The sequence below is a fragment of the Nicotiana tomentosiformis genome, chromosome 9, assembly GCF_000390325.3.
Source record: "Nicotiana tomentosiformis chromosome 9, ASM39032v3, whole genome shotgun sequence".
Classification (NCBI taxonomy): Eukaryota; Viridiplantae; Streptophyta; class Magnoliopsida; order Solanales; family Solanaceae; genus Nicotiana; species Nicotiana tomentosiformis.
In genome coordinates, this window is record NC_090820.1 from 95,672,723 (window position 1) to 95,690,181 (window position 17,459).

The 17,459-nt window shown below is 36.2% G+C and overlaps 2 protein-coding genes across 2 annotated transcripts; one reads left to right on the forward strand and one right to left on the reverse strand.

Annotated features, from left to right (window-relative positions):
• Window positions 1-285: 285 nt before the first annotated feature.
• Window positions 286-5,516, forward strand: LOC104106111 (probable L-type lectin-domain containing receptor kinase S.5). The gene is made up of 2 exons (XM_009614589.4): window positions 286-1,697; window positions 4,528-5,516. Exons 1-2 carry the CDS (start codon window positions 461-463, stop codon window positions 5,319-5,321), a joined length of 2,031 nt encoding a protein of 676 aa, XP_009612884.1. The 5' UTR covers window positions 286-460; the 3' UTR covers window positions 5,322-5,516.
• A 516-nt stretch (window positions 5,517-6,032) lies between these two features.
• On the reverse strand, window positions 6,033-15,599 carry LOC104106112 (auxin response factor 8-like). The gene is made up of 14 exons (XM_009614590.4): window positions 15,413-15,599; window positions 14,969-15,081; window positions 14,753-14,851; window positions 14,601-14,657; window positions 14,359-14,514; window positions 14,191-14,275; window positions 11,571-11,661; window positions 11,278-11,442; window positions 11,070-11,192; window positions 10,467-10,542; window positions 9,301-9,448; window positions 7,293-8,299; window positions 7,010-7,200; window positions 6,033-6,511 (listed from the first exon to the last, which is right to left on the reverse strand). The coding sequence occupies exons 1-14, from the start codon at window positions 15,453-15,455 to the stop codon at window positions 6,334-6,336; spliced, it is 2,532 nt and encodes an 843-aa protein (XP_009612885.1). The 5' UTR covers window positions 15,456-15,599; the 3' UTR covers window positions 6,033-6,333.
• Window positions 15,600-17,459: the final 1,860 nt, after the last annotated feature.

The window sequence follows — 17,459 nt, forward strand, 5'->3', positions numbered from 1 at the left end:
GATTGTCTACATCGCATCTCTTAGAGCGCGGGCCTTCTCTGACTACGTGAATGAAGGATTCTTTGTGTATCGGACTATCATTTACCCATTTACTTTTGATTATATAATTTAAAATTACCCTCTACTTTATACTTCAAATTAAAACTCTATTAGGATGAGAGACGATTTACTGCTATTCAAATTGCAAGAAAATTAGGGAGTGGGGCAAGTTCCTGGTAGTCACATGAAAGACTATGAGACCAAAACCAAAAATTATTAAAACTTCAAACTTCAACAATCCCACCACCATATATTATTATCATTGTATATATATGTCTGCCTCTTCTAATATTCTATTTACATCTCCAAAAAAATAAAGCAAATCCCAACGTGCTCCAAAGCTTCTTTTATTCCTTCGTCTTTCTTTCTTCTCCATTTTCCAAATTCTCACTTCTCTATAGTTCTGTTCATTACATGAAAAATGAGATTGTTGACCCCAAAACTCAACACCATCTTCATCTTTTTCTGTTGTCTTCAATCCATAACTCAAGCCAAGCTAATAAAATTCGAAGAACAATATGGAGATCCCTTTGACCACACATATATTCCAATCTTGGAAATTAAAGAACCTGCACAAATCAGCAACCAAGCTCTACAAGTAACTCCTGATACAGCCAATTCTCATTTCAACCGTTTCAATAATTCAGGTAGAATTCTCTTGAAACGATCCTTCAAATTATGGGAAGGTGACACGTCATCAAAAGATAGCAGAGTTGCATCTTTCAACTCTTCCTTTCTTGTAAACATTTACAGGCTAGATAATAAAACTGCAGCTGAAGGTTTAACTTTCTTGATTTCTCCTGATTTGGAGTTGCCACCAAATAGTCAAGGGCAGTATTTAGGCTTGACAAATGCTACTACAGATGGGAAATTTATTAATAGGATTTTGGCGGTTGAGCTCGATACTTTTAAGCAAGATTTTGACATTGATGATAACCATATTGGCATTGATATTCATAGTATTATATCTATAAGGTCTGAATCCTTAACCAAACATGGAATTGAACTTGCTCCAATTGGTGCAAGATTTTACAATATTTGGGTACAATATGATGGTATCAAGAAAGTTCTTGATGTGTACATAGCAGAGCAAACTGAGAAAAATGGCTCAACCCCACCTAGGCCAAAGGATCCAATAATATCACATGATATTGATTTAAGAGATGTTGTGAATCAAGAATCATACTTTGGATTTTCTGCTTCAACAGGGAATTTTAATCAATTGAATTGTGTGTTAAGGTGGAATTTGACAGTTGAGTATTTTCAAGAAAAAAATCAATCTTTAACTATTGGTTTAAGTGTTGGGGTTCCATTATTTGCTCTATTCTTGATTTTGGCAACATATTTAGGTTACTATTACTACAAGAAGAGGGTTGCTAGGTCAGAGTCAAATATACTTGGTGCACTTAAGAGTTTGCCTGGAATGCCTAGAGATTTTGAGTTTAAGGTATTGAAGAAAGCTACTAATAATTTTGATGAAAAAAACAAGCTAGGTGAAGGGGGATTTGGAGTTGTATACAAAGGGTATTTAGTTGGTGAAAATTTGGAAATTGCAGTGAAGTGGTTTTCAAGGGAAAGTATCAAAGGGCAGGATGATTTCTTGGCTGAGCTTACAATTATCAACCGTCTCAGGCATAAACATCTTGTCAAATTGCTTGGTAAGTATTTTTTTTCTCATACTTTTACTTTTAGTACTAAGGGAAACTTGGCATAACGCTAAGAGTTGACTAGAAAATCATGAGTTTAAGCCTGTTAAAACAGCAACTTGAGTGTATGAATTTTATCTGGTCTTAAAAATAAGTCTTTTCTAATACAGCGTCAAAATTGGTGTGCGCATAGTTTTTGCAACAATTTGAAAGTGACAATATTTTTCACAACTAAATCTTGCTTCTAATATTTCCGGATTTGGTTCTTTTCATTTGTAAGAATATTTATATTATAAATTCTGGGTTATCGGACCTGTCAACCTCGACAAAAATGCTAGACATATATGTTATTGAAAACATTTATACATTTTGCCCGGAACCTTTAGGGGTCGATTCGTTTGGAAATAAGTTATTTCAAAAATAATTATATCTACTCACCCATAGGAATAAAATAACATTATAGTTTCGAAAAAACTAATCTTGAATTAGTTATACGTTAATTTTATCTTAATCAAATGTGAGATTAACTCCCTTTAATCTCGGAACCAATTATTCATTATCACTTATTTCACGTAGCAAACAAACCCTTAGTGTGATCAGGCACTAGTTGAGCAGTCCCATATGCCCAACACATTCAAATTGTTGTTTCGCCTGTAGCGCAAGGGATAGGTGTGATGTTAAAAGTTGGTAAAAAATGGATAGGATTTAGAGTAATCGAGAGAACAATTTTAAAAGCAAAAATATTGAATTCTCTTTCTTTGGAGATGAAATAAAGAATCATATAGAAGAAGACTCCATTTGATGTGATTGGAGAAAATGGTCCAAATCTTTAAAACGAATAAAATATATCTAAAGCCAAACCTTTGTAGGGTATGATCACTCGAATGCAAGGGCTACTTTTGCTAGCCTAATTAATAATAAATGCCCTCTTGGAGAAAAAATCCAAAATTTAATAGTAAGAGACATGTTAAATTCTTGGCTGGAAAACAGAAGAGCACTGATTCATTCCCTTTTGTATCTTTTTTGCTTTCTCTACCAGCAATTTCAAACATAGCCCCACATCAATTTTTCTCTACGTAGTAGTTTTTAGATTCGAGATTTGAAAATGAACGAAGCTCCTAATAGGGAATGTTTTTCCTGTAAATTAGTTATATACAGTGCAAATCTGAATTAGTGATGCTAGTAGATTTCGAATATTATTTGGTTAAGCCCCAAATAAATAAATAAAAACATTGAACCCACAATCTTTTGTTCTTATGTACAAGCTTAAAAATGTGCTCAAGATTAGTCTTTAAAGTCTGAAATCAGCAATGAGATCATTAGTGTCTTGAATCATGGTTTTGAACACGACTTTTCTTTTGTGGAATCCTTAATAGCTTGTCCCCATTTTTATCTTAAAGTCTCCTTTCTTTTCTTGGATATCGTGTGTTTATAAGGACTTTATGTAAAATGTGTACATATAAGCAATGAGGTTCAACCTTTTTACTGACCATGAATATATGATTATAAGTCATAGTTGCCAGACTTGGTCGTAAATGTTAAAAGTTGACTCATGTGATCAGGAAGTCACGGATTCGAGTCATGAAAGCAGTCTCTTGTAGAAATGCAGGGTAAGACTGCATATAATAGATCCTTGTGGTCCGGCCCTTTCTCGGACCTCGTGCATAGTGGAGCTTAGTGTACCGGGCTGCCCGTTAGTCAAGGGCTTATCCAGTGTAGAGGCTATGGGTTCATCTGAACCAATAATTTTCCTTCATACTCTGTTTTTTGCCCAAAATATTTATTAAATTTATATAAATAATAAATTTAAAACCCGTTAAATTAAATGAGATATGATAAAATTAACCCATAAACTTCATCCAGTGTCAAAGCAATTTTTTGTGCTATGCTTTCTCAGTAAGAATCATGGAAGCTTCCTTGGAAAATCAACCTTCATTCAAATGTCAATTATTGTGGCAAATTTAATATTATGTAAAAGTTAATATCACATCATAGCCACTGAATAGGACATTTGCTTCAAAATGCAATCAACTCCAATTACTGCTAAGAGGTGGCCCTACAACAATACATCATAGTTGAGACATGTTTAAAATATTCCAAAACTAGGTCCTACAATAAAGATGATTGAAGCACTACTACCCAACTTTTTTTGTCATGTATAAAGTTTGATATCCTTAGCATTTTATAGATCATTATTGTTGATTGGATAAATTTATATCCTTAGCATTTTATAGATCATTATTGTTGATTGGATAAATTTATACACCATTATTATTGTATCAAGGATTTAACTTATATACCACAGCACTAAGAATTTTACGTGTTCAATGTACTTTAATCTATTATAGCAGGTAATCTAGGTTATTTTTGAGGTTACTGATTGCAATTTTTGTAAACGATCATATGCGGTTATCATTTAGGTGACCTGATAATATGAAATTCACCTTAGAAGTGAAACTGCTGTATCAGTTTGAAGCTGATCACACCTATGACATTACTGCAACTATTATCATAGTATCATAAATGAAGGGAAATATTGGCGTAACTGGTAAAGTTGTTGTCATATGACCAGGAGGTCACGGGTTCGAGCCGTATAAATAGGCTCTTGTAGAAATGTAAGGTAAGCCTGCGTACGATAGACCCTTGTGATCCGGTCCTTCCCCGGACCCAACACATAGCGGGAGCTTAGTGCACATGGCTGCCATTTTTATTAAAAACATTTATACTATCTGCCTTTCTAGCAGACTTTTATGGACTTTCAAGCAAATTACAGGGCAACTTCAAGCTGATGAGAACAGCAATACAGACATAAGCATCTTACAATCATATATTATTGTAACAGGATGGAGCCACAAGCATGGAAAGCTACTACTTGTGTATGAGTACATGCCAAATGGTAGCCTAGACAAACACCTTTTCTCAGGTCCAGATAAAAAGCCACTCGGCTGGCAAGTCAGGTACAAGATTGTTTCAGGCGTCGCCTCAGCCCTGCACTATCTGCACGATGAGTTTGAGCAGAAGGTGGTTCATCGCGATCTTAAGGCGAACAACATCATGCTCGACTCCAACTTCAATGCACGCCTCGGTGATTTTGGCCTGGCACGAGCACTTGACCACGAGAAGACCTCGTATGCTGAGGCCGAGGGCGTGCTAGGCACGATGGGGTACATTGCACCAGAGTGTTTTCACACTGGAAAAGCCACTCAACATTCTGATGTCTATGCATTTGGAGCAGTGTTGTTGGAATTAGTATGTGGCCAAAGGCCTGGAACTAAAGTTAATGGCTTTCAACTATTTGCTGATTGGGTTTGGTACTTGCATCGCGATGACAGAATCCTCGAAGCTGTTGACACGAGGCTCGGGGATGATTATGTAGCTGAAGAAGCAAAGAGATTGTTACTACTTGCTTTGGCTTGCTCTCATCCAATTGCTAGTGAAAGGCCTAAAACACAGACGATAGTTCAAATTATATCAGGGTCAGTACCAGCACCACAAGTCCCACCATTCAAACCAGCATTTGTATGGCCTTCTACTATGGTGCCAATTGACATAGACTCAAGTATTGTCGATACAATATCCATCACAACACCTCAGTTCAGTTCAGGAAACAACAGTGTTGAGTATCAAAGCAAGTAGAGCTAGCACCATAGCTAGGCACTTTTATGGTGTAGTTATACTTTTTATAAACAACTATTACCAACAGAAAAAAACTGGTTTGCTTTCCCTCTAAAGTTTGTTTTTTTTTTCTTGCTTTTGTTTTCTGTAATGACAAGAACAGAAGCAACTCATGTACATTTTTTTAATCCAGATATTACGTTAAATTCCATCCTATACATTGTTCCCTATTTATGATCTTACTGATTTCAAGTGAAGAATCAAACATTGGTTGTTTTTGTCAGTACCAACATAAGTTTGTGTCAAGAGAGATTGGACTGTATACATGTCCCCATATTTTCCACATATGCAGATTAAGATAAAGCAGAGGGTATATTGAGGATATCTTACTACTGAAAAAGGCTTCACAGACTGGGGCAAAGCTAGAGTATTGGCCACAAATTCAACCTAACACATTAGCATTGATTCAAACCATGTATGTTATCAAAGCACCCTTTACTACTTTGGATAGTATTTATAGTTCTACCTTTTTCTTAGCAATTGGGTTTTCATGTGTTTACAAGTACGTTTCTCGATCATATGTGGTATTCACCAACATCTTGGCCCTCTGATCAAGGAGCAACACGTTGGTTTTGAAGCAGCTGCATGGTACTGGCGTTTTGTAGGCGTGGTTCTAGAGAATCGTTGAATGCTTTGTTTCAGAATGGATAATCTACACTAGTAAGTAACAAATGCACTCACAAAAGTTTTAACTGCATTCACAAGTTTTACATCTTCAAGATTCTTTGTCTAAATCATGTCTGTCTAGAGCTTGAGTACAGTGAGTAGTATTAACTCATACAACAGCACTGAAATACAAAATGGGAGATGGATTTAAATCTCTACTACATAAAGAATTATGCCATACAATTGAGACGGGATTAATTAGGCCAATGCTAAAGAAGCCAGGAAACACAGTATGAAATTTGAGACATCTGAGCTCTTGGGGAGCAGAGACTTGGAACCACACTTCTTTATCGAACGATGACAACAGTCAGTACTCAAGTGATCCTATCGATGGCAGTCCAGACATGAAGTCTCGACCATCAGCACTATTACTGTTCATCCTTTCAAGTGAACCACGGTTTAAGGATTCAACCTCTTCCTTCCCCAGTTTCAGCACATCCTCGGGTGAAAGAATTTTGATATACCAGACATTGTTGACAAATGCCCTGAAAATACCATGCCAGAAATGGAAAAAGTGAATACGTCTTGGTTCGGACAAAAGAAGGTAAAATGCCATTTTCCGATAATTGTACTCTACCACAGGGCTGAAGGAATAAACCAAACAAAGGTACTAGAGTTCCTTATCAAAAAATGACAAATGTACTAGAATTGATATATAATCAGCCAGCAGCAGAACTACAACCGATGGAGAGTGGTCAATTTAACAACCTTTGCCAGATGACTATAATGTGTATACAGGTCAAATACTACTTTCTATACATATATATTAAATCTTGAACACCACTAGCAAAATTCTTGGCTTCGCTACTGTAATTAGCTATTAGTACCAAACCTCGAGTACCCTGTGAGTTTTAGCAAAATAGGAACACAAAAAAATGACATGTGAATGATATGGACTGAAAGCATAAGCTCTTCATTCCATCGTATTTGGCAAATTTTGAGCAGAGGTAAAATGTAAATCTCTCTAGTAACGGGGTACTTACTCCCATGGGTCGTCTCCAAGAAGAAGGACATCATTCTCCCTGTCAACAAATACAAGCTGCCAGCCTGATCTTTGAGGATCTTCAAGGAACCCTTCAATCCCGAACATCTGACCCAGTTCTTGCCGTAGCTCATGATAGCTGTTGAACCGGGTGATATCCAGTGACCTCCCAACAGACCCTGATTTGTAAACCTGCAAAGAAAAAACAGCTTTATCCACATAACACTCGTATGCAAGAAAATGTCAATGAAATGCATAAGCGACACATCAGAACTAGCACGCACCTTGACAAATGTACGGGTCGCATTTAGTGAATCAACTTGTCCTGCATTATGCAACAAGTCGGAAGAGTCTTGCACATAACCATATAGAGAATTCTGAAAACCAGAAGTCCCTAGTGGCATAGTGGACATATCAGCATCAATTGGTGTAGTAGAAACATTGGACACAGTTGTCGGGAGGAGAAGCCCTGAAGAATCAACATTAGCACCAAAAAGAGTTTGATTCTGGGCATTTAAGCTACAAGTTTCCTGTGAAGTTGGAGTATCTTTTCCGTATGCCGGGAGTGAGGATGAGTTGGAGCCAGCATTCAATTCTGAATGTCCAAATTTTGACATCCAAGATTTTTGAGGCGGCTGCTCCATGATCACAGACTGCTGACCAATTCTATTGAAATTTAAAAAGTTACTACTTCCTTCCGAACATAAAGAACCTAGCCCCATTGGAATGACCGATGGAGCAATAGAAGCTGCAAACTTAGAGTTCGGATCTGCAAAATCCGGCTTTGAAAATGACTGAGAAGGAATGTTTGATGGTTGTTTCTGCTGGAGCTGGCTATGAGATATTTGATATGCTTCCTGGTAAGAATGTTGATGAGCCTGGTCGTCCATCTGATTGCCGACTTGTTGCTGTGGTTGCCTTTGAACGTTATCCATTTGAGTTTGAGCAGGCAGCATATGCTGATGAATAGCCTGTTGCTGTTGCATTGCTTGTTGTTGTTGTTGCTGCTGCAGGAGAGGATTATGACTGCCGGCATGCTGAAGGTATTGGACAGGCTGCTGAAACTGCATCAGTTGCTGTTTCAGCATATCGCCACTCCCAAAATTTTGCAAACCAGTAGCCAACATAGCTTGATACTGCTGGTTAAGATCATTTCGGAGAATAGTTGGATCGACTCTTTGTTGCATCCAGGGAAGCATCCCAAAAGATTGAAGATTCATCAGATGTGGTCCTTGGTCACCACCTTCCCCTCTCAACCATGCCATTCCATTAATAGTTTCACTGTTATTTTCTGTAAAAAAAGCAAGGAAAAGTATTTACAACAGTTCCTCCCGACAAAAATAAGCTGAAAGTCCAATAATGAATCATTGTACTCCCTCTATCCCAATTTATGTGATATTTTTCGATTTTCGAGATTCAAGCTTCTTTAACTTTTTGACCGTGTATTTGGACAAAGAATTAAGAATCTTTTAAGGACCCGTTTGGCCATAGATTTTGCCAAAATAAATTTGGATTTTATTTGCCAAACACATGTTTGGCCATAGATTTTGCCAATATTTTGGCCAAATCCCAAATCCCAAAACCAGCTCAATAGCTAGTTTTGGGCCAAAATATCACTATTATATTTTTTAAAAATTGCCCCAAACTTTTGTATTTTATAAAAGATCCCACCATTTATTATTTTGTAACGATGTTGCTTCGTTTTCTCGGTCATCTGATAGTGTATCATGTAGTTCATTATAAAAATGATAATTCTGTATCAAATTTATTTATGTTCAGGACTATTGTTTGCGATAATATAATGAATGTTATTGATAATGGTACTGTTGGGTATTTGTGATAGTTTTTAGGACTTATGGTATAAGTCACGTTTCATGTTTTTCCAAACCAAACTTCACCCAAAACAGATGTCCAAACACATTTTCATCTTCAAACCAAACTTCACCCAAATCAGATTTTTCAGAATAAATTTGGAAATCTATGGCCAAACGCTAGCTAAGTATTTCGAAATAAAATTTACATATTTGGAAACTACGTAAAAAGTACTATAATTCGCAAAAATTAATAATTCAAAATAGTTAAAAGGCATATGAAAAATTTGAGGTCGAAGAATAATTTGTTTGACTCTCGAAATTTGAACACCATCACATAAATTGGGACGGAGGGAGTACTAAAGAAAGGTCTCCCCCCCCCCCCCAAGAAGGCCCATCTGTCTGACAACAAAATTTAACAATTTTCCAAATATAGTACAAGGAAACCTCAGGTTAACCACATGAACATTCAACACACTACCTTGAAAAGATGAAGTTCCTGGGTACCAAGGCCGTTTTAGCCTAAGAGGGAATAAAGATGGATACATTGGAAAAGTAGTCAAAGGTTCTATCTCCCATAGTGAAACCCTGGGTTGCCTCTCGCCTGCTGTTGACTCATCCCAACCAACCTACAATTTCGTGAAACTCCTTTCTGTAAATAGATGTGTGAACATAAAATAACAGTTTTTTTAACATCAACTATCGTATATTTGTAATCTCCCTGCAAATGAGGTAAAAAAATAAAAAGAAGATAGAATCTGATTTCTGCATTTGCTACATAAATTCTGGGTCAAGCATGTTTTACTTTCTATGCAATTATGTACAATACCTCGCATCAAAGATAGACAATGTTGTGGGATAACAACTTGATATAGTAAGGAAGTTTGACGCAGAAATTTGAGTGGGGGACATAAACTAAAATCACTTAGCCTCTAACTATTAACAATTCAATGAATTTGAACAGCTGATAACTGGCAAGCATCTCAGGTCCGGAAATGATGAAAGAAGTTATTTCAACAGCAGTGTACAAGAAGAAAACCACAGGTTAGCACTATTCTTGAAATGAAATTAACGACAGAAGGAACAGGGTAAAAGGTATCAGTTCAGAGGTGGCTTCCGCTCACACGGGGGGTTTGTGGGGGGGGGGGGGGGGTGCAAAGTTGAATAGCAGTGTAGAAAAGCATAGGTTTATTTTTCCAGTAAGCAATAGAATAAAAAACTAACACAGCTTTCATCCGCGATACATAAGGCAAAAGTAGTAAAAGCACTTAACCAATAAGCTACCGTGCACGCTATGAAATACAAACTACTGCTGCATGTAACATAAACCATAGAAGATTAGAATTCGTCCAAGGAAACATGTCATAATTAATTACCGAGAAGAACAAGAAGTCTGAATTTCTTAATGATATGGAGATCAAAGGAAAATTTAAGAGTTTTGCAAAACTTCTAAATCTTGTGGTCTTAAACTAAAGATGTGTATAATTTACCAAAATATCCTTGAATCTTGTGGTCTTAAATATGCCATGTGAAAAGTTGGAGTTAACAAACTACTAAATATAGAAAGAGTATTTTTTTGAAACAGACTAAAAAGTAAAGACACATAAATTGAAACAGAGGGAGTATGAAAATGCTTAACTCATTTACCTTGACAGATCGCCAGTGAGAGTTGGCCCAGCGAACTGGATCTAAGTCACCAATGCCAGTAATTGTGCCCATGTATCTGAAAAGTATCAGATCCACACATAAGAAGAGAAACCCAACACATTAATTAGCTGATTCCGATTTCAATTATAGCCACAAAATTATGGCACTTAACATATCCCACTAATGGAGTTGCAACATAATTGTTTTATATACATGTACTGACCACTGACTTTGCCTAGTTAATACTCTAATGTTACTTGTTGCAAGCACTAGGCTAAACAAGATATGCAAATCTATGAGTAAAACGTAAAGCAACAGAGGCCATAAACTTGCACCTTCATCTGAATTCATTTATCCTACATTATTCGATATTATGAACAAAATAAAGAGCCGCATCCAAGAGCCACTCATCTATGATTTGGAGCCGGATCCAAGTGACACTGATCTGTGGCTAAGTATCAAAAGGTGCCTAATGATCCATCAATAAGAAACTAATATGCTACCTATAGCTATATGCACTTGTCTTTCTTCTAAGCCAAAGAGATCGAAGAAATCTTAACACAAAGAAAACATGAATTCATTTAAGACCGAATACTTCCATACCTTCGAACACTTGATTCTTCAGTCTCAAATAGCATCCGGAAACGCATTCCAACGGAAACACGAGTGTGATATACAGCTTTAATGTATTTTGAAAGAGGTATGACAAACTCAGATGGGCTAGCCCTGATGCAATAAGCATTAGTTCAACAGGCAGAAAGGATATACAGGCTAAAGAAAAACATAAGGAGCAAACAATCATTCACAACACCTTGGGTTGAAAAAAACAGTGAAACAGCTATTGGTAGCGGCAGCATGAGCAGCGGCAGCAAGCAATCCAATGTGCATGCTGTCACTAGACAGAACAGATGATGGCATCACAGTTTGGGGTCGAGTTGCACGACGAATTCCCAGGAGGAGCTGATTTTTCTCATTCCTGACACGAAAACGGTGAAAAGCAATTGAGCGAAAGTCCCAGGGAACAGCACAGCTAGATGCTATACGTATGGGGGAAATCTAAGAAAAGTTTATTTGGGAAAAAAAAAAAAAAGAAGCTAAAACTACCAAATGAAAAGAACTGAATCTCCAGCGACAAGTCTTTTGGCACTAACGAACACACTCCAGCCAGTCGTAAGAAGATGCCGCTTAGGCTGTCCTGCATCCACAGACAGACAAATATAAACATGTTTCAGCATCAGTTAGTTTTACACTGCATTATGTTATTGCTTCCATGGGAAATCAGGAATCATTATTTTATCCAGCAAATGAGCCGATAAACAAGCTCCCGTAAGAACAGCGCCACGTTAAGATAACAGGATTAGGACAACAAGAGAACAGTCCAATATTAAAGTAAAAGAAGTAGGATGTCAAGAGCACATAGCCAAGTATTCTGACTCATTTTGTGAAACCTTTTTCATTTGGATGTTCAAAAACTGTAACATAAGTCTAAAGACTATAACAGTCTGTGCACCATTTACATGTACCAAGAAGTCAGATTAAATAAACAATTAATTTTGAAGGAATGGTGCAAATCTTGTAACTACAACAATAATGTACTTTTGCCACCAATATAACCTGGATTGAACTCCTTAATATTTTTGGACACTGAAGCTGTGCAAATGATTGGAGATAGATGGACAACAGAAATAATTGAGCTGCATCCTCATTCTATAACCACCTCCATTCTAGTCCATCCTCTCATCCAACCAAATCAGGCTGTTATTTTGTTTTTTTAGTGCACTTATGCTTTAGTTTTTCTTGCTCAGGTTACTGAACCTATGTGAACTTCATATAGAAACATTAGTCATAACTTGAATTCCACATTCACACAACAAAATGAAATAACTTTCATAGCATCCCATTCAAAACCCTACTATTACTACAAAGCAGATCACAATACTCAATAATTATAATCAAAACTCTTATCTTACAAGATTACAATAGCGCCTAATCCTGCCTGCAAATCAAAGGATCATGGAAAATCTCGGTAACCATTTCAAGAACCTGTAGAGAAAGTGTACAAAAACTTTCTGCCTCTTTTGTTCGGGTCAGAAAGGCAGGGCAGCACAGTATCAGAGACAACCTTAACTACTCTCTGCCTCTTCATTTGCTATTATCTCATTCAAGTTAGAATTCAAAATGTTCATAAGCCAAAACTCATTATATTTCAATTTTCTTCAGGTTCTCTTTATTCTCAAGAAACTATGAAAAATAGTCCGTCCTTTAGATATTTTGTTGTCTGTCACCTCAAACAAAGAAAATAGCATCTCACATACACCCTATATGAAGATTACATGACACAGTACAAGGAAAAGAATGAAACCGGCTATTAAGTTGTCTTCATTAATTTACCCCACAATTCATATAATGAACAAAAGCATACAAGCTTCAAAGAATGAACCTCAGAAGCTTTTGGATGGGTGGACAAAGTATTTTACGCAAAAATGGCTTCAAATTACCGAAGGAGTATTGCCAAGGAAAAAGATCCTGATTTCTACTCCATTTGCATCATTTTACACCAGTTACTACACACAAAACATGCAATACATTCTGCAAGTCCTTCTCAAGTGTGGTCCTCCACTTAAAGCAACTATTAAGATGTGCATATATAAACATCATATGGCAACAGAAAAAATGACAACATTAGTCCCTTATGTTTGGGGGTTGGTCAAAAATAATCCTTTAAATATGCATCTGAGCGGTAATAGTCCTTTATGTTCACGAAAACTTTTAGTCTCCATTATATTTATAACATACTGTGATAGTCATCTTTGACAAAATTGGCTCATGAGAAACATGTGCGCTGTTTAAACTGTAAAAGCCCTAACGGGTGCTATCCCGTTTGGATAGGCTTCTCCTTACTCATTTCCCCAATGTGTATCTTAGGAAAACCCCTAAGAGTAAGATTTCAACTAAGAGTGTTATTGAGGGTTCATAGGAAATATAAACGTTGATTCATTTGTTATTTCATATAAAGCGAATGGTGTCTTCAGTTGGCTTGAATAACATTTTTCTTAAGGTACGAATTGGGAAAAATGAATCCGTAGAAGTTCGTACAGACGGTCTTATTCAATTTAAACATCTCACATGCTTCTCACAAGTCAATTTCATCAAAGATAATACCGGCATGTGTTTGAATAATAGTAGAGACCATGAGTACTGAATTTTAGTAAACATAAAGATTAAAACTACTCAGGTGTATATTTAAAGGACATTGTAGACCGCAAACATAAGGGACTATTTTTGTCATTTTCTCGGCATTAACACAACTTTCATAAGGATATAACAACATAGGAGTATGAAAGAAAAAATATCAGTCCTACATATGAGCCACTACCCCATTTCTTTTTGTCTTTTCTCCAACCAGTTGCTTCAAAGAAAAAAAGAGCAAAATACAAGACTTATTAGTTGTCTATCCTATCCCATCAAACGTGTTGTTAATGTACATTCAAGTCACAAAAGCACCTAAAATCTGAAGGACCCTAAACAAGAAAGTACTAAAGAGGATTAAAAGTAAATGTCGTTTAAAGAGAGCACATATCTAAGTGTGTATATATCTCAATCTCTCTGCAAACTTAAAATGACCACCTGCTGATATATTAAGCCCGACACACTTAAGACAGTGTAAAACTATATATATATATATATATATAAAAAAAAAAAAAAAATAGCCTCCAAAGCTTGCCTCGGAAAATATGCCTGAATTTCCATTCAATGTCATGCAGATCCCTTGCAATTAATTCTTGGCAAGGTGGTGTCTGTGAGAAATCCTGACTCAGAAGAAAATGAGAATAATATCAGACTCAGAACCAGAGTGGTATTTAAAATACGAGAACAATGGACCAGTTATTACCAGAGGAGGGAAAACTTTCTCTGCAGCACGACGAGGAACAGAAAAGCCACCATGTGTACTGGTATCACTTGCGGTGAGCGTCTTGCAAAAATAATTAGTAGGCTGCCTGCTAGGAATTCCCAACTCAACAGGAAGATATGTATCCTTTTGTTCTTGCTGAAAATGCAACACAGTATTAGTCATCCAATTCACACAACGTATTTAAAAAAACAAGAAAATGAGAATGTCGGGTTATGAAGTACCCGTGTCAAGGGCTGCAGCGTCATTTGAGCATATACTTCATCTGTTTCAACATCTGCCTGAAATTTCAAGAATTGCCAATTCCTCATAAACCAATTACAACTTACTCAGTAACAATTCATAAGAAAACATAGAACGTAAACAATGAACCTACATGCATTGTGACATTGTGAAGTTGACAGATCAACTGGGGCGGCAAGTTCGGGTAATTGGGTATGTGAGCATCAACTTCTTTATTAGTTGTTGCCGCGACCTGGCACTCAATTCCATTAAAACCATCAATAATTGACCAATTAACGAATAGATCACTGCTGCAACAATTAGTGAAACAATTAATGAAGAAGAGAGAATGTGGCAAATGAAGAAGGACCTGTTCACTATGTCCCTGAGGAAAGTAAACCACTCGGCTCCCTACCGTTGGTAGGCATACAAGGGGACCAGCACAGGCATGCCATAGCTCTGAATTCAAACACTTCTTCTCTCCTTTTCAGAAGCCACAACCAAATAAAGAATCCATCAACATTAATTTAATTAAGTGAATACAATAACAACAACAACAATAACAACAACAAGTACGTCGGCTATATGAATCCTCATTGACCATGTTACTTCATTTAATTAAGTGAATACATACTTAAATTCTCATGATCTTTTTCTCAATTAGTAGTTTAGCTAAAGACAAAGCATAAGAATAAATTTAAAGGACAAAAATTATGCAGATAAAGACAGTGATAGGTATAAACAAAAAGCCAAACCTGAAAAAGAAGACAGCAAAGGAAGAAAAAGTATTATAGAGAAGAGAAGGAGAAGATACCTTCATGAGGCTGCTGACTCAATCCTGATGTTGAAAGCTTCATATTTTTTAATCACACTTCCCTTTAATTAAATAAGTATATATCTAAAACACCCTCAAAAATATGATTATCAAGAAAATTATATAAGACCCAATTCAAACCCTAAAGTCTCACACCCATTCATCACTCTTATCCTCAACATACCCCACCCCACCCCACCCCCAACTCCCCACCTCAATTCCCACATGCATTAACAAAAATACTCCTAATTTCAGCTCCTCATCATCAAATCCTAAAGAAATCAGCCCAGTTCACAACACTTCTCTTTCTCCAACACCTCCATTAAAAACCCAACAAAACAAAAACACCAAAAAACAAAAACAAAGAAAAAATCAAATTTTGAGGAATACCCTTTTCTTGTTTTTGTTGAATAAGCCAAAAAAGCAAAAAAAGATCAAATTTTGAGGAATACCCTTTTCTTGTTTTAGTAGAATAAGCAAAAGAAAACAAAAAAAGATCAAATTTTGAGAGGTATCCTGAAAATTTGAGAAATACCCTTTGCTTGTTTTTGCTGAATAACTAGATTTTAGCTAAGCTAAGCTAAGCTAAGTTTGAGCTCAAGAAAAATCTTTTCTTGGGCAATCACTGTCTTTGAAGAGAGAGAAAAAATGGGGTCTTTTTCTGTTTTTATAGCACACCCGACCAAGCTAGACCTGATAGCAGTAGAGAGAGAAACAAGAGAGAGAGAAGACTCTGTGTGTGTGGGTGTGTGTGTACAGAGGTTAAATTAATGGCTCATTCTCTCTCTCTCTCTCTTTCTTGCTCCGTGTACTCTATCAGAATGAAGTTTAAGGAAAATTGAATCACAGCCGTTTATTGAACCGTACATGATAAATCCTGGCCGTCGAATTGGGAACTATGATATGACAGGAGGCATGTGCCACCATTCTTCAGTGGTCATTGTCAGAGTACGGACCGTCCAATATAATATTGCACATGATCAAGAAAGAGAAAGAAGAAGAAGGTGAAAGATTTTGCATATCTAAGTGAAAATACAAAGAGTGGCAGATATTTTTATCCCTGCTTTAGGTACTTGTACGATTATGCATTAATGGTTGTACGTTTTATCTGCTGATGTCATCAACCAGAGTGAAAATACAATGTGATTTACATTTGAGGCGGGAAAGACTCTCTCTCTCTCTCTGTAATAAAAAAAGGTTTTGAAAATTAAATAATTTTATTATCTTTTATAATATAAACAAATTGAAAAAGATGAGTTTTGAGTATTTTTTATATATAACAACAAAATAACATCTAAATATCAATAAAATATAAGAAAAAATTTGGATAAACGAGCTTGTTTTAGAAAGGTTTGATTATATTGTAATTTTGTTATAGGGGTTGGGGAAAATAATTCCATGCAAAAATTATGCACCGTTTGGTTGATCGTGTTATATATATATATATATATATATAAATGTGTATTAACAATATTAAAATAAAAGTATTTAAAAGTATAATTATCCTTAAAGTAGATGAATAATATATAACATTCTTGATATTTGACAAGAGTGAGTTGCTCTAGTGGTGAGCACCCTCCACTTTCAACCAAGAGGTTGTGAGTTCGAGTCACCCCAAGAGCAAGGTTGGGACTTCTTGGAGGGAGGGAGTCGAGAGTCTATCGGAAACAACCTCTCTACCCCAGGGTAGGGGTAAGGTTTGCGTACAAACTATCCTCCCCAGACCCCACTAGTGAAATTATACTGGATTATTATTGTTGTTGTTGTTGATATTATCATGCACCGCATAACAAATCCAACATTACTACTCATTTTATAACAATTTTTATTGCATAAACAATTCATACGTCATAATATTTATATTACTATGGCAATAACCAAATGACCCGAGCATGGTGGATGTAGAGTATGATATTCGGGTTTATTTGAATCCAGTACTTTTATCGCAGATCATAAATTTATGTGTAAAAATTCATTAAAATTGTAATATATGGCAGGTCTGAACCTATAACTTTAAAAATACAACGGATTCAATGCTAAAAACCTT